The sequence below is a fragment of the Heteronotia binoei genome, chromosome 12 (genome assembly GCF_032191835.1).
Source record: "Heteronotia binoei isolate CCM8104 ecotype False Entrance Well chromosome 12, APGP_CSIRO_Hbin_v1, whole genome shotgun sequence".
Classification (NCBI taxonomy): domain Eukaryota; kingdom Metazoa; phylum Chordata; class Lepidosauria; order Squamata; family Gekkonidae; genus Heteronotia; species Heteronotia binoei.
This window is the reverse complement of record NC_083234.1, coordinates 60,008,798-60,029,984: the sequence shown is the minus strand read 5'-3', so window position 1 is coordinate 60,029,984 and position 21,187 is coordinate 60,008,798. Positions and strand designations below refer to the sequence as shown.

The window sequence follows — 21,187 nt, the reverse complement described above, 5'->3', positions numbered from 1 at the left end:
TACCCCACCCTGTCCCCCACAAAGTTATCATCTCCTGTGGTAAAAACTTGAACCTAAACAAATAACAGTCTCAAAAATCCAGCTCATGTCAGAAATCTACTTCCTTCTTTCGTTTTTCCCACAAGTTTCTTCTTATGTCAACACCCAAGGGTTTACAGGAAAGCCCAGAGCTTCTTATTTTCTCTGATCCATCTACAACTTTCTATCAAATATTCTTTCTGTTGGTTTCTCTAGTGCATCCCTTCCCCCTGCAATTACTGCTACACAAAGGGTCCTTTGCCAGCACAATTAATGTTCTCAAAGGTACAGGCCCGGTGCGTGGGGTTTTCTCACCTGAAGCAGAACCCCAATGTGCACCCCCCCAAGAGGTGACATCATCACGCCAGGTGTTCAGTGCATCCCCTCTTCAGCGCTCTGAGTTCGGCGGGCACTGCGGATGGGAATTGCCATTTTTTTTTGGCTTTAAGGGGTAGGGAGAGCTTTTCAGCCCCTTAAAGCCAAGAAAAAACACTTCACACTTCCCCTTCGCAGTGCTTGCCTAATTTGGAGGGCACTGTGGACAGGAAGCGAGTCCGAGGCTCAGGGACAGCATGAGTGGGGAGGGGGTGCCCGCCCCTGCTGTGAGCTGGTGTCCTAGGCATTTGCTTAGTTTGCCTACTCCCATGCACCGGCCCTGCAAAGGTACCCTAGACTGTTGGGACCGGTGATACCACTGGCAGATTATTCAGAGGTAAAACAGCATGCAGGTTGAACAAAAGAATCTAGTTGATGTGACCTATCTATGCCAGGTACTGCTGGACTGTGCAAACTGTTGTAGACACAACAAATAAGTGCAACCATCGTTGTGAGTGACACAAATTTTGGTCAACCCAACTGGCTTTCCTTTTTAATGAAATGGGATTGCGGGGGGGGGGGGGTCCAGAAAGAGATGCAGATGGAATTATTCTTCCAGTTGAACCAACTACAAAGCACAAGCAGGCCAGCAGGCCAAACACCGACTGTTCCATTAGTTCCAATAACGTGTCATTTCTTTATAAAGGCCCTTCAAATACTGGAAAGACACAGATCTATGATGATCAGCATTTGTAGAAGAAAGAAATGGATTCCTGTTTGACTTTTTGTGTCATTTTTGCCACTCATTGCCTCTCTTTGCCACCAATTTATCCACTTGCATTTAAGCCAACCAGTAAATGAGCTCGACCACTATATTCCATATACTCAGCTAGTCCTCTTCAGACCTTTCAGGAGAGGTTCATGTTGACTTAGTGACTCCACCTACCTGTATTTATTGCCAAGGTGCTATCACTGCCACCAGTTTGGTCTCCCTCAGCTATATTCTCCTGTGTCTCTCACTATTTCTTGTAGAACTTTGCTGACATTTCCAATCAATGACATATTGTACCTCCAGACAGTTGTGTCCTTGATTAGAAGAAGTCTAGATAGATTTTCTTGAAGGGGAGCCCGGCAATGATAGACCACAGCAACACCCACTGGAATATGTATGCTGACTCCGTAGGCCTGGAGAACAGAGTGGACCGATGTCTGAACCACTTTCCTTGGATCAATGATCATTTTCCGAGGATTAACAACGTGTTTTTGCTCAGGTTCCCGGAGGACATGCTGCAATATGTTCACCCCAGGTATTGTGTTCCAAGAAGAAGTGTTGAATTGGTAAGTGAGGGTGAACACGGTTTTAGGGAAGACGTGATTTTCAAAGAGGAAGACACCAGCCTCTGGATGTTGCTGTTCAAGGTTCTGGATCATGGTTTTCCAATCTGGATACTTCCCTGGTAGAATAATTTCATCTGCGTCGTTTAGGAGCACATATTTGCTCCTGTACATGTTGCGATAGATGCAGTCATTCAAGGCTGTGATTTGTCCATAGTAGCCAATATCCTTGGGATCCATTGAATGATGCCAATAAGTAGAGACCTTGAGGTATGAATCAATGGGCCAGGGGATTATCTCCACAATCCCTTCTGCAATGTAGTAATCCAGCACTTTCTCCATCAGCGGGCTGCAGCTGTTCTTGTAGATCACCACTTTGCTCACCCCAAGGATTTTATACATCTCCATGCTCTGCACAAACTGCAGGACATTGTTGTACTCTCCAAACATGGTGGAGATGCAGACTGTGAATTCCACAAGGGAACCTTCAGGATCACGGTTTCTTATTTCAAACAGTGGTAGTTGGTCAATATCTCCTGTAGGAGCCCAATGTATTGACACATAACGTGGTTCCCAGTCTTCTGGTTCCAGACATTTCAAGTCTGTGGCCCCATAAGGGAAGTCAAATCTATCAGAATGGACATCTATTTCAGCCTTGGTGATGTATGTTTGACCATTGGCTGGGTGGCAGAACCAGCAGTAAAGTTCCTTAACATCTTTGTGGTGGGCTATAGCAATCACTCGTGTCATTTTGATCTTTCTGTTGTCAAAGTATGGAGCAATGATGAAGGTTCGGTTATCTTTTAAGGGTGTAATGGTGTTATTGGTAGGAATCCCTCTGCAGAGCTTGACTTCTGGCATGGACATGGAAGAGAGTTTTGCTCTCTGAAAGTAGGAAAGAGTCACAATTGAAGCACAGGTAGCAATGCAAACAGCGACCACAAGGTGTGGTTTTTTCCAAGACATCTCAGGCTCTCCGTTATCTTCGTAACAGAATATCTGGCAGTTGCTTTGCACCTGGATGGGAAAGAACACCCAAAATGAAGTAGGTGAGCAAACATTGGCATTGAGTTTGACAGTACTGTAGATGGCCTTACAGAATCTTTAAAAAAAAAATTGGTCAGGGCTGAAAATTAAAATTGAGGAGAGGAGGATTATGTACACTCGAAGCTCCTTGGAAGAAAGAGAGGATAGACAGTAAACTGAATACTGATCAGACAAACATTGGTACCTTCCATGTGAGTTATCTGCCACAAGTTCAATACTTTTGGGAAGCAGCCTCTTTCATATCCCACAGCATCATGGTGCATTTATGCACCTCTAGAATTTCCCCAGCTTTTCTCCAGTCTTTCTCAAGCCTACTTTGCTCTGAAGCTATTGAACCTGTCCACACGGCAGCCATTTCCTCTGCCTGGCACTGAAAGTTTTTAATTTTAAAAAATCAGCACTAGAGCACTGTTATATTAATATACCACTTTAATAATAGGTCAGGTTGCCATCCTCCAGGTGGGAACACAAATCTACAGTGTACACATCAAGCAACCACAAAATAAACAACATTGTGCCTTCCTTAAATTAGCATGTTATAATTGTTATTCACACACTCATGCACTCAAAAATACAAAGTTATATTTCCAGAGCCATCATTCATGTCTAGAATGCAAAAAAGAAGTCCATGTAGAAGTCTCAAGTCAGTTTATCACCTATCTAAAGTCAAGAGCCCAGAGGAACACTACTGGGAATTGACCAGAGTTTTGGAAACTGAGTTGAGACTTCCACATGGACTTTTTTTTGCATTCTAGACATGAATTATGGCTCTGGAAATATAACTTTGTATTGTTGAGTGTATGAGCGCATAAATAACAATTATAACATGCTAATTTAAGTAAGATACAGTGTTGTTTATTTTGTGGTTGCTCATCCCCCAGAGATCTCCTGGTAATACAATTGATCTCCAGATGACAGAGATCAGTTTCCCCAGAGAAAATGGCTGTTTTGGAGGGTGGACTCTATGGCATTATACTCCACTGAAGTCCCTTCCCTCCCCAAACTCCGCCCTCCCCAAAGTCCACCCCAAAATATCCAGGAATTTCCCAACCCAGAGCTGCCAACCCTAGCACATTCTCAGAATTTTTTTTAAGTATGGTAAGTAAATCCTCCTCCTCCTTGTGGAAAAACAAAGAAAAGGGCAAATCTCTGCAAGGGAAAGGGATCATACGTTTTGGTTTTTTTTAAATGAAAGCTGGGGATTTAGAGAATCTGCTGCACCTATCTTATCTGGGAGAACCGAGTTTGATTCCCCACTCCTCCACTTGCAGCTGCTGGAATGGCCTTGAGTCAGCCATAGCTATTGTAGTTGTTCTTGGCTTTCCGGGTTACGTTGCTTTGAGCTAAGGGGTGTCCGCAGATTGTCCTCCTGTGGCACCTTTGAATCAGGTGGTTGGAGGGGCGCCACAGATGTGGCACTCCCATAGGAAGACCCTGGAGGGGTTTTCCTTCGGCATGGGACTTTTGTGGGAAGTTAGGGGCACAGCTGCTCCTGTCCTTCTTGCATGTCCTGAGGTGCCATCACCATGATAGCTGACACAGCAGAAAAAGGTGATTGCCCGACTGCTTTCTTTCGCTCCTTTCAATAAGCTTTTGATGTATCGCTTTTCTACCCCAAGCATGGCAATTCTACTTAATAATAATAAGTTTTATTTATATCCCGCCCTCCCCGCCGGAGCAGGCTCAGGGCGGCTAACAGGACATGGTATATACCATGATCAGTTATACAATTCATAAAAGATACAGTTAAAATACAGTTTAAAAGTTACATAAAAATTATAAAACCATAGTAAATTAAAGGTGCTACATTAAGTGGGATGACTATCCAGATGGCTAGATGTCACATTCAGAGTTCCCTATAAGCTTGTTGGAAGAGGGTAGTTTTGCTTAAGATCCCGCAGGGCTCGCACTTCCTCCGGTAGCTGATTCCACCAGTGGGGAGCCATTACTGAGAAGGCCTGCTCCCTCGTTACTTTCAGTGTGGCCTCCTTTGGTCCAGGGATTTTTAGAAGACTTTGGGAGCTGGATCTCAGTGCTCTCTGGGGAACATATGGAGAGAGGCTGTCCCTAAGGTAGGCAGGTCCTCGGCAAGTAAGTGGGCTTTCAATGGGTCATTTTACATAACAACAAGTGGGCAGCTCAAAGGAAGGGAAAGAGGTCGACTATACGCCTTTTCCTGTGAATGAGGCCTCGAAAAGTTAAAGAGCAATCTTCAGTATCGGTAACAATTTGAATTGGACTGAATACAAATACTTAAATCAACCCGGATTATAATTGGATATATGTTAAAGAGACTATTATTTGGCTGCAATATGGTCTGAACATAAACAAAATATATTTTAGAGAGATTTGTCCCTGTCGTCCGACTGTAACAAATTATAACATTAAAAATCACAGCTGAAGGAGATTTGGAATGATGGAATAACTGGATCTTTAAGCTACTTTTCAACTTGGATTAAGAGACTGAGTTTGCTGACAGAGAAAAATGGCACTGCCAAGCGAAATGTTTGACAAAAAAGATACTATGGAGTATTATTTCTCTGAAACAGGATCTTGGTTCATTAACGCAGTTGATTAGAAAGCAAATGGGAGCTTTTATGCTGAAAGCTAGCAAAATCTCAAATCTACATGAGCAGAGTGCTAAAGAGATTCTGGTGACGTCTGTGGAATTAGAATGGGAAAGTGATCCACTGTGAAATGAACAAAAGAAAACCAAAATGGATCCTTATGGCGCAGTTACAAAACAAGACCAGAAATCAAGATTGAGCGAAGTTCTGCTGAGAGGAACAAATGACGTAGAATTCTTCTCCCCATTACTGAGAAGGGTGGCCACACTGAGACGAGAGAAGGTGCATCTCAGCCAACAAATCAAGATGTGGAAATTTTTCAGGAAGAATGATTTTTGAACTCTCTCTCTCTTTGTGAATAGTTGGATATGGAATTCTCAATAAGAACTGGCATGTGATTTGAAGAAGAAGATGATATTGGAGTTATATCCCGCCCTCCACTCCAAAGAGTCTCAGAGCGGCTCACAAATCTCCTTTACCTTCCTCCCGCACAATAGACACCCTGTGAGGTGGGTGGGGCTGGAGGGGGCTCTCACAGCAGCTGCACTTTCAAGGACAACCTCTGCCAGAGCTATGGCTGACTCAAGGCCATGCTAACAGGTGCAAGTGGAGGAGTGGGGAATCAAACCCAGTTCTCCCAGATAAGAATCCACACACTTAACCACTACACCAAACTGGCTCTCCTTTTAAAAGGCAAAGTGTGATGTCTGGGTTATGTTAAGTTGTTTTTTTCTGGAGTAATATGGATATAAAAGCTAAAGGAATGAAAAGTTTTTAAATTTTATGAAGACAGATTACGTACTTAATGTGCAGTTTTGCAGATAGTTGGATATGGACCTCATAGTAAGAACTTATATATGATTTTAAAAGGCTAGGTGGGATTTCTGGGCTATATACTTAAGTAGGTAGATAACATAATTACCTTTCAATTAATAGATAAAGATATTTGTTTCTTATGTTTACTGTAATGATGATATTGTCGAACTAATAAGTGAATCTGTATTTTTAATATGGTTGAGTTAAGTAGTTAAAATCAAGATGTAAAAACTTTCCTGGGAAGAAGGGTTCCTAAGTTGTGGTTTCCTCTGTGGGTAAATAAATATGGAATTATTAATAAGAACTGATATGTGATCTTAAAAAGTCAAGGGACATCCTAAGGATGGAAAGGTTTTGTTAAAATGTTAGATAAATATACAGTTAATTTGGATCAATGGTTAAGAGGGCAGACAACACATTTATTTTTTATCTGGCAGATCTACTCTTAGTATGTTTGTTTGGAGAAATTGTTCATACTGAGACAGATAAATGATCATATTTTATTCTTAGCCTGTTAAGAATAAGGGTATGGGCTCCATATGTTTATCTTAGGATGATATTATTAAATTAACGTCTGTTTGTGCCTTTACGATATTTCATATGTTTACTCTAACGTTGATATTGCTAAATTAACAAGTTAGTCTGTGCTTCCAATATGGTTTAGTTTAGCCAGCCAGCTTTCTGTTGAGACTGCTCTGATTTTTTTATACTTTTTTGTGCTGAAGAAGAATTGTTTAGACTTATATTTTAAGTAATAGTTTAGTAAAGAAGATATAATGAAAGATAAAGATGGTAAAATATATGGGGAGAATTTTATACTTGCGGGTAAAAAGTATTGGGTATTCTATCTGGAGGTAGAACTGTAATTGATATATTTGTATTTTTCTTTGTTTTCGTCTTTCCCATTTTGTATCTACCCTTCCCCCTCTATACTGTATCTATGCTCATGCTTCTTTTCTTTGTAGGTAAAATCAATAAATTATAAAAATGTTGTAGTTGTCCTTGAAAGGGCAGCTGCTGTAAGAGCTCTCTCAGCGTCACCTACCTCAAAGGGTGTCTGTTGTGGGGCGGGGGGAGGTAAAAGAGATTGTGACCATTCAGATTTAGAGTATAGGGTGGGATATAAATCCAATATCATCATCTTCTATTGTTACAATGGTAAATTGACATAACCATATTTTAGTGCTGACTTTTTAAAATTGCAAAAGCCCTTTTGACTCAGTGAAGAGTCTGGCTACTTCTGGGGTTTGGGGCATGGAAACTGGCCATGTGGAAGCCTGTTGCTTAAGTAAACCTGTAGCCACACCAGCAACTGGAAAAGCACAAAATCCCCTCTCTGTATGGTGGTGGTGGAAGAGGAAATTGGATTTATGCCCACCCTTGACTTGGACTCTCAGAGCAGTTTACAATCTGCTTCCTTTCCTCTCTTCACAACAGACACCCTAGTGAGCAATGTTCCCTCTAAGCTGCAGAGTCTTGTGAGGAGAAATTCTACTTTGTGAGCTACTGGTATTAAAGTTGTGAGCTACCGTGTAAATTATTGTGCTCTGGGGCCATTTTTCCTGAGCTAAGACAAAAATGTGTGAGCTGGAGGCTAAAAAATCTGTGAGCTAGCTCACACTAACTCAGCTTAGAGGGAACACTGCCTGTGAGGTAGGTGGGACTGAGAGAGCTTTTTCAACTGCTGTTGAGAGAACAGCTCTGAGAGAACTGTGTCTGACCTAAGGTCACCCAGCTGGCTGCATGTGGAAGAGTGGGGAATCAAACCTAGTTCTCTGGATTAGAGCCCACTGCTCTTCACCACTACACCAAACTGGCTCCCCATCATTGAAGGCACCACTGTTGGCATGTGTTGAATTGTCAGGTGGGGACAGCCACAGATATATGGTTATGGGAAAAGCTGCCTGTGAAGAGGCTCCATCATCCTGGGCAGTTGCAAGGCAAGTGAACCTGGGCCACGGTCAGATGTGCATTTATCTCTGACAGAGCCATGGATGCCTGTCAGATTTAAAGTGCACATCCAGACAGCAAGAGCTGGGAATGGTCTGTGAATCGCAGGCAACCCATCCTGCCCCGACTCAGTTTCACACATAAAGTCCGGTCCTAAATGCCTGATGAATGGGCAACGGATGGATTTTCCCTGCCTGATTGCTCCAGCATTATCAAACTGTTGCAACTTGCATCCCTGGAAATCCTGGATCAGCGCTATGAATTTTAATCTTAGTGATATGCGGATAACCACATAATCGGTGAAAGGGGGCAATGTTTTTTTCGAGTTTATATTTTTTAAGTTGAGATTTGTGAGTAACACAATCCTTGTTTAGTTCACATTCCTACGAAAATAGTCCCTACATGGGTGAGCCATCAGCAGCATTGTTTATGCGCATGCGCAAAGGCCAGGCCGTTCTGATTGGTCAATGATGGGACAGGCACATGTCTAGGTGGATTGCATTCAGGATGTCTGATTGGGTGACTCAGTTTCAAACAAAAAACAGGAGTGCTTCTCTGATGGATTAAATGGTGCATCTGACCGTGGCCCTGGTGTAAGGTAGAAAGTCACAGCAGACCTGAGGAAATCTGGGACAGTTGTAGATGGGAGATTGAAAAAAACTCCCATGAAGGAGAGAACCTGTCCATGTGGCACGGATGAGGTGGAGTCTATAGAACATGTACTGTTTTGTTGTCATTTCTATCAGGAAGTTCGATCTAATGTAATTTCCCCTCTGCTTAATAATTACTTAGGTTGTTCCGATGCAGATATTTTAAGGAAGCTTTTGATGGGTGCAAATCCACTATTAGCTGTGCTAAATTTTTCTCAACAGCTTGTGGAATTCGGTGTGAAATTTTAGGTATAGATTCTAAATTTTAGAGCTATATAATAGGTCCAGATTTTAAGTTCTTATGTATGGATTTTAAACGTTAAATCTTAAGAGATATTCCTGTTATATTTAGATCAATTTTATTCTTAAATGTTTTATTGAATAGTCTTTGCTTTTGACATGTTCTGGTCATTGGCCGAATACATTTATTGATAGACTGATTAACTGATTGACAACAAGTATGTGATAACTTCAAGAAGGCACAGAACAGAGCAGGAATGCTATTAGGGGGAAAACAGACTTTAAGGAAACAAGAAGGGGTATGCAGCAGACTGAATAGCAGTAAACAGGTGGGACAGCTTTTATCTGAATACTGGATGATGCAGGGAAACCAAGGAGCTCATAATGTAAATGTGTGAGTGTGTCAACCTACCCAAACTAACCAATGAGATCTCCGGATATGGATTGCTCATTTGAAATAGTGCCAGGTTTTCCTTGGGCTAGCTCTGCATCAGATGGCTTACTGCAAAGGTTTCTAAATTAGAGTTGGCTGAATTAAAAAACAAAAGCACCCTCCTTCAGGTAGGATCAGGTCTTAGATGCCTGTGAAATCAGATCAGGTACTGGAAACTGGCGCTGGAAAAGGCAGCTGAAGAGCCGAAACAAACATGCTTGTAATCAGCCATGTCGTTCCAAAGGCTTAAGGGCAGGTGGGTCTTCTGAAGAGGGGGATGATAACTTTTGCTGATTCCCCCTCCCTCTGCTGTTCCCTGTGCCGTTCCTGACACTATGTTGATTACCAGGAATACAGATTAGTGGGTCTTAGTAGGTTGCAGCAGGAAAGGTTGCAGCAGGGAAAGTCCCCGATACAAGGCAGTGATTCACAACTCTGTTATATAAATGAATAAGTAGTTACCGTATAATTAACTAGATGTGATCTCTTATGGATTTCAAGGGTGTACCTGGAATCCTGGGTTAACAACAGGCTGATGTCTGTTTAAGGGCTTAAACACCTCTAAAGATATTTTCACCAATTCTAAAAGAACACAACAAAAGGACTCCATTAAATACGGTATATAATGCTTTCCAGGCCTTTTTTGGTAGAAAAAGACCAGCATATTAGTCCATACTCCTTGATGTCACCATTGTTTCTCACAGGGCTTTTTTTTTTTTGTAGAAAAAGCCCAGCAGGAGCTCATTTACATATTAGGCCACACACCCTGACACTAAGCTGACTGGAGCAGCATTCCTGTGCATTCCTGCTCAAAAAAAGCCCTGATGCTATCAACATGCCCACTGTCATTACATTTGGAAGGAGGGCCTGGATGCTGGGAAGACCTCTGGCTTGGTAAAAGGACACATATCCGCATAGGCTGAGTATGGGGTACTCATTGCTTAGGGGATACATTTAGGCCTAATTCAACTCCAATACTGTCTTCAAAGCAATCTGGTCCTGTGCAGATTTTTAAAAACACAAAGCCCCACATAGAAGGGTCCAACTACAGACAAGGGGTATTTTTCTACAGACCTGGTGACCTGCCCCAGCTTTGCAGAAAAATGCAAACAAGCAAAGAAAGGCTGACATTGCATGAGGCCACACTGGTCAATCTCAGTCTCAGTTTTGTGGGATGTGGGCAGGGAAGGAGGAGGAGGGTGAGTGAGGAGGCACGGGAGCCGTCAGCCTTGCCCACTGCCATGTGAGCCAGGTGGAGGGAGGTAGCAGCAGGGCAAGCAGGCAGGGGAGGCGTGCTCCAAGGGGGATGAGCGGGAGCTCCTGCTGCAGGAGTCGGGGGGGGGGGGTGAGGTGGTGGTGGTACAGGCAGCCAAGCAGCAGAGAGTGGCAACACTACAGGAGGGAGAAGTGGAAGGAGGAGAGGGACCCCCCCACCGCACCCCACTATGTGAATCAGACAGGTGGAGGCAGCAATGTTGGAAGGGAGTGGGAGGTAGGGGTTGTGAGCCTCCAGGTAGTGGCTGGAGATTTCCTGCTATTACAACTCATCTCCAGGTGACAGAGATCAGTTCATCTGGAGAAAATGGGTGCTTCAGATGGTGGACTCTGGCATTATACCCAGGGCTTTTTTTTAGAGCAGGAACATACAGGAACGCAGTTCTGGCTTGCTTGGCTTCAGAGGGTGTGGCCTAATATGCAAATGAGTTCCTGCTAGGCTTTCTATGCAAAAAAGCCCTGTGTGAAACAATGGTGATCTCAGGGGGTGTGACATAATATGCAAATGAGTTCCTGCTGGGAGGTTTTCTACATAAAAACCTTGATTATGCCCCACTGAAGTCCCTCCCTTCCCAAACCCTGCCTTTCTCATCTTCTACCCCCCTCCTTAAATCTCCAGGTATTTCCTAACCTGGAGCTGACAAACGCAAATCTCATAGGTCAACAGCATGTCATTTGATCTTTCCCTCCACCTTGGGAATGAATCCACTAGTGGCACTCAGACCTCCACTGAGGTGGGCTTAAACATGCCCTTCTCCCATGAAATCTACTGTCTGGATTTGGGAACCTGGAGCACTTTTAATACCTTCTCAATAGCATCCCAGGATACAGCCCATTTGACGCTGTCACCGGCAGCTGCTGAGAACAAAGCCAGCTGCTGTCTACATCATCATCATCATTATTATCATTATTATTATTATTATAGAAGAAGAATTGCAGATTTATACCCCGCCCTTCTCTCTGAATCAGAGACTCAGAGCAGCTTACAATCTCCTATATCTTCTCCCCCCACAACAGACACCCTGTGAGGTGGGTGGGGCTGAGAGAGCTCTTACAGCAGCTGCCCTTTCAAGGACAACCTCTGCCAGGGCTATGGCTAACCCAAGGCCATTCCAGCAGGTGCAAGTGGAGGAATGGGGAAACAAACCCGGTTCTCCCAGATAAGAGTCCACACACTTAACCACTACACCAAACTGGCTCTCTCTTGCTTCATCTCTGTAGCCTCTGCTCTAGGCTATTTTTTCAGGTAAATTATGCAAAGAATATACTCTTGGTTTTTTTACGACCACAGAAAGCAAGCCATCCATCAACAGAGTTATTAGATAAACAGTTATCCCTTTTGAAAAACTGTGCTGTTTTGTCAAATAAACAAACTCAGATTAATTCAGGTATCGCTGAAACCAGCTGAAGGCTGTAGGCCCCTGCTTGCCATTTACCTGCAATAAAATTGGCCTTTGGATCTACCTCAACTGCACGGGATGAGAGTTGAAACCTCTGGATGCCCAACAGCACACCTGGGACAATGTCGTTGTCATACCCTCATCTTGAAGCACCAAGACACATCTAGATGGCAGCAGAAAGAACACTAAACTGTTGGGAGGTCGATCCAGCACAATCAAGTCTTTTGCTTGAAAAGAAAAGAAAAATACAGCTGCAATTATCGATTTCTAGATTAGTTCCTTGACCAAGACAAATATGGAGGTCACAAATGCACGTGAAATGAAGCCATCAAATTAGAGAAGATGATAACCCGGAAAAACCAGCTTGCTCCTGTACCTTTAAGAGCAATTCCAATGGCAGATTATCAGCAACACAAGCATTTCAGGGACACAGAGAGAAACATGAGCATCAACTAACATCTGCAGATGAAACTGCGGTTACATGCCTAGACTCAGGAGAGACCTTTAAAGAAAATGGTGGTTCTACAGATAATGTGCTGAAGCTACATTGTTATTTTCCCCCACCCACCCTGCCTCCCTCATCAAGACTTTCCAATGTTTTGTTCTGGGAGGCGCTGCAGAAATGTCAAAGCTAATCTCTGAGAAGCAAATACTGAACAGCAAACACCCCCCAGTTACGGTCAGCCCGTTTCCCTCGCTCCCCACATCGCACTCACCTCCTGTGGAAACAACAGGCTTTCCAGCAAAAGCTGGTCAACTCATTTTAGAAACTTCAGCAAGAAGCCAGTTGCTTTTAAAACATCAGAGAATGGCATGCTCTGGGCAATTGTGCAAAGCTCAAACTCTGCAGAACCACTAATTAAGCGTTCGCTTCCCTTTGACCTGAAGCTGAGGAACTCTGAACTACTTTAACCCCTTTGCCTTCCTTTATCCTTTCCAAATAGGCGAAAGACTTCACTGCAAATGCACTATTGTTGTAGGTACGCTGGCAGCCTTTTCACAGACACGTTTGCTGGCTAGTTTCTCAGCCACTCACCTCCTCTCCTGAAGGCAAGGCATTCCTCCTGGAGCACATACAACACCAGCAGCTAAAAGCACCTCGTGGAATGTGCGCAGCCATTTGGGGCTAATGAATCACAGCCAACAAGTTCTCACAGGCCGAGCTCAGCTGATCCTTCAGGCAGATGACAGGCAGAGCAGAAAGATAGGAGGAAGGAAGGAAGGAAGGAGCAGTGGGGGCTCTTCCAGAAAGGGATGGCTGCTACCAGGAATCTTCCCTGTCCCCGGATGACAAGGACTGGAGGAAGAAGAGAGGGGTGGTGCTTATAAACAGATAGCATGTCAGGGATTGCTTGTCAGCTTTCCCAATCATACTTGGAAGTAAACAAGAGTCTTGGAACACCAACAAGAGTCTTCACTCTTGCTAAAGACTGCCGAGGTTTTGATCCAGCACCAGTTTTCAAGAGCTGAGATAAACTCTAATTAGTCTTTAAGGTACCACAAGACATTTATCTCTGCAACAGGTGAACATGGTTATTATCTATAGAACGAAGTTAGAGTCCAATGGCACCTTTAAGACCAATGAAGTTTTATTCAGGGTGTAAGCTTTTGTGTGCATGCACACTTTCTTAGACAAAACCCGAATAAAACTTTGTTGCTCTTAAAGGTGCCATTATACTTCATTCTGTTGCTTCAAACCAACACGGCTACCGCCCTGGATCTATCTTTGTGGATGGTTACCTGGTGGCATTTTTACTCAAGTGTTCCCTGAGGAGAAAGACTTCAACAAAATGGCCTTGATAAAATGTTTCTTGGCTATCTGATCTTGGCTCTCTAGAGAACATCCTGACTGAGAGTTTTTTCAGAAACACACACCCAGTACACACCTATCTGAAATGGGATCCCTGATTTATAGCAAGCCAGTTTGAGGGAAGTATGAATTCAGTAGGGCTGATTTCAAGGCAAAAAACCCTGCCTCTGCTAGAGACAGCAGCCTCCAAGTGGGACCTGGGAATCCCCTGGAATTACAGTTCACCTCCAGACTACAGAGATCAGTTCCCCTGGGGAAAATGGATGCTTCGAAGGGTGGATTCTCTGACACTGTACTCCGCTGTGGTCTTTGCCCTCCCTAGGCTCCATCCCCAAATCTCCAGGAGTGTCCCAAGATGGCTCTGACAACCCTACTCTGGTCACCTTTTCATGAATGGTGTTCCTTATATTTATACATCTCCTTCCTTTTACCCCAATGGAGACCCAGAGCGGCCTACATCATTCTCTTCTTCTCCATTTTATCCTCACACAAGGTTCTCTTTTTTGTAGAAAAAGTCCAGAAGGAACTCATTTGCATATTAGATCACACCCCCTGATGTCACCATTGCTTTTTACAGGGCTTTTGGTGGGAAAAGCCCAGCAGGAACTTATTTGCATATTAGGCCACACACCCCTGATGCCAAGCCAGTCAGAACTGTGTTTCTGCTCAAAAAAAGCCCTGTCCTCACAACAACCTTGTGAGATAGGTGAGACTGAAAGTCTGTGACTGGCCCAAGGTCACCCAGCAACCTTCCATGGCACAAGTGGGGATTTGAACCTGGATTTCCCAGATCCTCATCCAACACTTTAACCACTACACACTGGTGGCTACGTACAGATTTCCCTCCAAGACCTCGCCCCTGCTAAAATAACTGTACAATGCAGAATAGCGTGGCTGGTTAATATAGGGTTGTCAACCTCCAGATGGAGGCTGGAAATCTACGATTACAATGTATCTTCAGATGGCAGAGTCAGTTCCCCTGGAGAAAATGGCTGCTTTGGATACCGGACTGTCTGGCATTGGACCCTGATGAGGTCCCTCCTCTCCTCAAACCCCACTTTCCCCAGTCTCCATCCCCCCAAATCTCGACAAGTGAGCAACTTATGAAGTGCCCAGAATTTTTCATTCACTTTTAATGAAACCTGCAATGCTTGTGAAAACTGCAGATCTTAGCTTCTATAAGAAGAAATTTGGAAATGCTGGAGGAGCTTATTTACCTGTTTTATCCCATCCTTGGTTCAGAGAGTTCCTGGTACAAGGTTCTCAGTTCCTCCGTTTTATCCTCATGATAACCCACAGAGAGAGAGACTGGTCCAAAGTTGCCCAGTGCTGGAGAGGAGATTTGAACACAGGGCTCCCCAGTTGTGATTCCAGTGTTTAAAGCACCACATGGGGTTGCCAGCTCCAGGTTGGGAAATACCTGGAGATTTGGGGTTGGAGCCTGAGGATGTTGAGATTTGAGAAGGGGAGGGACTTCAATGGGGTATAATGCCATGAAATCCACCTTCCAAAGTGGCTGTTTTCTCCAGATGAACTGATCTCTGTTGTCTGGAAATGAGTTGTAATAGAGGGGATCTCCAGTTTGGTGTAGTGGTTGAAGTGCGCAGACTCTTATCTGGGAGAACCGGGTTTGATTCCCCACTCCTCCACTTGCACCTGCTGGAATGGCCTTGGGTTAGCCAAAGCTCTCTTGGGAGTTGTCCTTGAAAGGGCATCATCGTGCTCATCTGCAGGAAGTTACAAAATTTGAATGTGTGTGGGGGGGGGGGCGGGGGTCAACAGTAGTATCTGTTAAAAGCAAATCTGTTCCCACAAGAATCTTACATACAGGTTTTACCAATCCTTTTGTGTATAAACTGGAGGCAGACTGTGACAAACTGTTTTTTAACAAGGTAGAAGTGAAGGAACCGCACTGAAAGTTTCCCTTGTTCTCAGGGCAGGAATCATGGAACCGATAAAAGGAAGTACTTCTTCACCTGAAGGGTGATTAACAAATGGCATTCACTGCCACAGGAGGTGGCATAGTCAGCTTCAAGAGGAGATTGGATAAACATATGGAGCAGAGGTCCATCATGTCAGATGTACGGGACCTGGGTCAAATAAGACAGTATGTTGGTCTAGAGATAAATCAGGTACCCGGGGGGTTTAAAGTATCACAGAGGGAAAAAATTGCTTAGCTCTTAAGGAAATATGGAATGGAGCAATGTAAAGGTGTTGGAAGCCCCATGACAATGGAATTTGAACGTAATGATTCAGAGAGCCCTGTTTTCAATAAAGAAATTTACCAATCCCTTGTTGGCAGCTTCCTGTATCTAGCTAACTGGTCAAGGCCAGACAGAGCTATGGCCAGCTCGAGCAATATCTCAACCACACCAAAAACATTGGGTGGCAGCAAAACATGTGCTGCGATATCTCAAGCAAACAATGGAGATGTGTTTACATATCACACCCAGGGGAAATCTGAGTTTGTCTGCTTTTGCCGATGCTAGTTTTTCATCAGATTTAGCCACTAGGCAATCTGCCTCGGGAATTGCTGTGTTCCTTGGAGAGACCCTAGTAGGCTGGAAATCCATTAAGCAGAGGCACGTTGCCTTTTCTACATGTGAAGCAGAATTTGCAGCATTAAGCAATCTATGTACAGAGTTTACGTGGTTCAGACAGCTACTGTCAGATTTAGGTTTGCAGATTATTCAACCTATCATTGTAAAAGAAGATAATCAGGCTGCAATTCACCTAGCTTTGTCGCTAGGAGTAAAAGGACGATCAAAACATACAGATGTACATTTCTTCAATGTAAAGCAATGTTTATCTGATGGGCTCATTCAGTTGGAATACTGTGAATCAAATGCGAATTTAACTAATGCACTCACTAAAGTGCATGCTGTAACAAAACATAAGGAGAACTCTTTATCACTTGGGCTTAAGTGAATGTTTGATCATGTACTCAAGGATTCTCAATGGGGGAGAATGTCAGTGTCCTATTCCTTTAAGGAGGCTTGGAACTGTCAGAAATTGAGTCATCCTTGACTACAGATGGTACATTGTCATCAGGTGTAGGCCACTTAACCAGTTTGCATTGTGATTGGCTAAGACCACTAGAAATACAGTAGCCAGCTACCAGTTCACTGTGGGCTAGGGAAAGAATGATACTAGTGTGGCATACTGTTTGGATAATGGATATTGAAGTGATGACTTTGGACAGTGTAATGACTGTGCCTCTACCTGGCTCTACTTGTGTGTAAGTGTATGACCCTTGGACTGCCTACTGACTCTGTTACCTGCCTGAACCCAATACAGTTTGTTTAACCTGCTGTCTGTTTTGAGTGTCTTCCTTGGGACTGCTCCCTGTGACTGGTGAGTCCAGTGATCACTGCTTCTACATCTCTGACACATCAGTGGCTATTAGCCACAAAGTATACATGGAACACTCTCTTGGACAGTGATGCTCTGTATTCTTGGTGCTTGGGGGGGGGGGGGGCAACAGTGGGAGGGCTTGTAGTCTCCAGGCCCCACTGATGGACCTCCTGATGGCACCTGTTTTTTTAGCCACTATGTGACACAGAGTGTTGGACTGGATGGGCCACTGACCTGATCCAACTTGTCTTGTCTTATGGATGTCCTTCAATACCATGGGAAAACAGTTCCTCTAGCTTTGGGACACCAATGACTGGTGCTGTGAGACAGCATTTTTAGAAGTGCAACAGATCGCCTGAACAGTAACATCCTGTGGCGTGTTCAGCACTGTCAACATTTCAGAGTACTCTGTCATTATTTAAATCCCACTTTAAAAGGGGGGGGGGGGTGGTTAGTACATTTTGCCATCTGCAGAAAAAAAATTCTCCCCCAACAGAGGAAATTCTGCCAAGGCACAATGCAGATTATAGCATATGCAGGCTTTGTGGCAGCGTTGCACCTACAAAAAGTGCCGAGAATGGGTTTTCTGATCTATGAAGATCGCTTTTTGTTTTGCAGCAGGAATTGCAGAGTTAGCGCTTTCAATGACAAAAACTCACACTTACTGGAAGCCAATACATAGAATCCACATTATTGGACTTGATCCAATATTGGAGGCCATGTGCTGAAATTCCCTTCACTGTTTAGAAGTAAATCCCTTTGTTTATAATTTGCCAGTCTCCTTAGCAGGGATCCAAACTGGTTTTTGTAGCAGGAACTCCTTTGCATATTAGGCCACACCCCCTGGTGTAGCCAATCCTCTGAGAGCTTACAGGTTTCTTAGTACAGGGCCTACTGTCAGCTCCAGGAGGACTGGTTACATCAGGGGTGTGTGGCCTAATATTCAAAGGAGTTCCTGCTACAAAAAAGCCCTGACATTCTCGACTTCATTTTATCTTCACAGTTCTGTGAGGTAGGTTACTCTGATACAGAGAGTGACTGGCCCAAGGTCACCCAGTAATCCTCCATGGCATGTGTTTGTGAGCAGGTGTAGGCAGAAAAGAACATAAGGATAGCCATGCTGGATCAGACCACTGGTTTATTGAGTCCAGCATCATGGCCAATCAGAGGCCCTGAGAAGACCTACAAACAGAGCATGGAGGCCAGGGCTCCCTCTGCTGTTGCTCCAGCAACTGGTTATTCCAGAGGTGTCAAATGTGCAGCCTGGGGGCCAGATTAGGACCCCGGAGGGCTCCTATCAGGCCCGTGAGAGTGTGTGCCTTGCTGGCTTGTTATGTTAACAAGAAATCAAACACTGGGAAATCAAACACAGTTCTCCCAGATAAGAGTCCTGGGTGCAACTGAATTTTGCCTCTCCCTTTTTTCTGTATTCATGCCTTCATGATCCAGTCTTTCTCCATAGGAAAGCAATGAGAACTATTTAGATAAGGAATAACAACATGCCAGTGAGGTGGATTAGGCTCGGAGTGTGTGTCCAGATCAAGTTCACCCTGCACATTTCTTTTGCAGACTGGGGATTCCCAAATAAGTAGGCTGATACTTACCACTATGTGTTGCTGTCTCTCTATTCTTGCACTGCCACATAGGAATTGTAGTTCTTTCTCTGGGGAAGACTACAGTTTTGTAGACAAACACATAGCCCTCAGACTGTGACAGGGTGCCTTCATATGTTCTTTACCAGCACAAGAAGCAACTTATGTACAAAAGCTCACAATGCCCAGCCATTTCATGTTTTCCTCTGGGTCTTAGGCTAAAAGCATTGACAAATAGATCCTGTTGCGGAGAATTCCACAGATTAACTGCACTTTGTTCATATTGTATAAAGAAGGAATTTATTTAATCTGCCTTGGCAAAAATGAGGAAAATTAAAACACTGTTTGCTTTCAATGAAATAACCCCCGAGATAAACAAATTTATCCCTGAGATAAACAAATTCTGCTCCAAAAAGAATAATAAGAAGAGAAGAGATTGGATTTCTACCCCGCCCTTCACTCAAGAGTCTAAGAGCGGTTTATAATCTCCTTTCCCCTCCCCTCCCCTTAACAGACACTCTGTGAGGGAGGTGGGACTGAGTGAGAGAACTGCTCTTGCCCAGAACAGCTCTGAGAGAGTTATGGCTGATCCAAGGTCACTCCAACAGGTGCATGTGGAGAACTGGGAAATCAAACTCAGTTCACACAGGTAAGAGTCCACACACTGAACCCCTACACCAAGCTGGCTTTCACATAAGGTAATGATTTCTCATAGTCCCACAGGTAGAACAAAGTTTGAATCCAGTGGCACCTTTAGGACCAATACAATTTAATTCTGGGTATAAGTTTTTGTGTGCATGCACACTGAAGTGCATGCACACAAAAGCTTATATCCAGAATTAAAACTGAAGTGTGCATACACATGAAAGCTTATATCCAGAATTAAAGTTGTTGGTCTTAAAGGTGCCACTGGACTCAAACTTTGTTCTGTTGTGTCAGACCAGCACAGCTACCCACCTGAATCTGCCCTATAGGTAGAGATGCATAATGAATACTCAGAGCCATCTGCCGAGTTCCACAGGGCTTTTCCAAGCCAATGTGCAGAGTATCACTGTCTTACTGTTACTAGTTTGCTGCGACTTCCTCTCTACTCCAGAGACAAGGTCTGTTCACCAATATACTACTTCCACACCAAGACACCACTGAACAATATTTATAGAATTTTATTTTATCTTCATATGCCCTTCCAAGCAATGAGATAATTCCATTCTGAATTAGTTCACCTTCTTTGGTGAAAAAAAATATAGCATTTGTTTATTACTTAAATGTATTTAAGATCAGCCATTTTTTCCAGTCTAAATTTGCTGGAATTTCATCCTCCGCCTTAAGAGGGGGCTTCAGACTTGCTGGTTGCACATGTGTGTGTCTGTTAAGTGTCACCAAGTCAGTTCCAATTTACGGTGACCCGATGAACAAATGTTCTCCAAAATGCTCAGGTCTTGCAATATGAGGACTGTGGCTTCCTTGATTTTTTTTCAGTCTATCTCATATTGGGGACAGTCATCTCTTGCCGTGAGGACCAAGGTCAGTTGCAAAATATTGGGAGTTTCCAAGCCAGGTGTCTTCCTTTGATAGAGACTGCTGTTTCCATGGACACAAAGATGATAAATCCAAAGCACTTCCTGGTCTCATGGAAGGCCAGGACTGGCTCTTCAGGGAAAAGCTTTCTTCTCTGAGAAGGAGGGAGTAGGTGCCGCAGAACACATCCACAGATGCCATCGCTTCCATGGGCATCACAATAGGAATCACCAAGTGAAAGGATGGTTACAGTCTGCATTCAGTGGCTGACCTAAGAACAGCAGTTTCCTTTCAAAGGAATTTCAAAGAGTGATTAGAGCAGGGGTGTCAAACGTGTGGCCTGGGGGGCGGATCAAGCCCCCGGAGGCTTTCTATCAGGCCCGCGAGCAAGTTGGCTTCCTTCTCCCTCTCTCTTCTTCCTTCTGTGTCACAGCTTGATTTGCCAGGCTTGCTCAATCACACAGGAACTACAGTGCAAAGCCTCTGTTTTTCCCATTGGCTGAAGCGAGGGGGAGGAGGGAGAGCTTGCTTTGCCAGGCTCTCTCAATTGCACAGCAGGGCTACTGAGCCAAGTCTCTTTTCCTTCTACTGGCTGAGGCTCTGCCCCCTCTTCATCCCCTAGGGAGGGAGGAAAAAAGCCAAAGCTTCCTCTGCCCAGTTCCCTGAATCACACAAGAGAGACACAAAATCTTTAATTGTGTTTGTGCCCTTTATAAAATTGATATCTCTGCTATGTGGCATTACATTTTATGACACATATGGCCTGGCCCAATATGGTCTCATTTATGTCAGATCTGGCCCTCATAACAAATGAGTTTGACATCCTTGGATTAGATTCTACTGAATTGCAACTGACAGCGAAGCTCA

At 44.0% G+C, this 21,187-nt stretch overlaps 1 protein-coding gene across 3 annotated transcripts; it reads right to left on the bottom strand.

Annotated features, from left to right (window-relative positions):
• Nucleotides 1-845: 845 nt before the first annotated feature.
• LOC132580087 (beta-1,4-galactosyltransferase galt-1-like) lies at nt 846-13,478 on the bottom strand. 3 transcript variants are annotated; one of them, XM_060250712.1, is made up of 3 exons: nt 13,083-13,478; nt 12,083-12,273; nt 846-2,685 (listed from the first exon to the last, which is right to left on the bottom strand). In XM_060250712.1, exon 3 carries the CDS (start codon nt 2,632-2,634, stop codon nt 1,327-1,329), a length of 1,308 nt encoding a protein of 435 aa, XP_060106695.1. In that variant the 5' UTR covers nt 2,635-2,685; nt 12,083-12,273; nt 13,083-13,478; the 3' UTR covers nt 846-1,326. The 3 variants fall into 3 exon arrangements, with proteins under 3 accessions (XP_060106695.1, XP_060106694.1, XP_060106696.1); XM_060250711.1 differs by having other exon boundaries at nt 12,763-13,208; XM_060250713.1 differs by lacking the exons at nt 12,083-12,273; nt 13,083-13,478 and adding an exon at nt 12,763-12,834.
• Nucleotides 13,479-21,187: the final 7,709 nt, after the last annotated feature.

Bases quoted from the DNA above. Each gene is read 5' to 3' on its own strand.
- LOC132580087 (XM_060250712.1), bottom strand. From the start codon at position 2,634: ATGTCTTGGAAAAAACCACACCTTGTGGTCGCTGTTTGCATTGCTACC.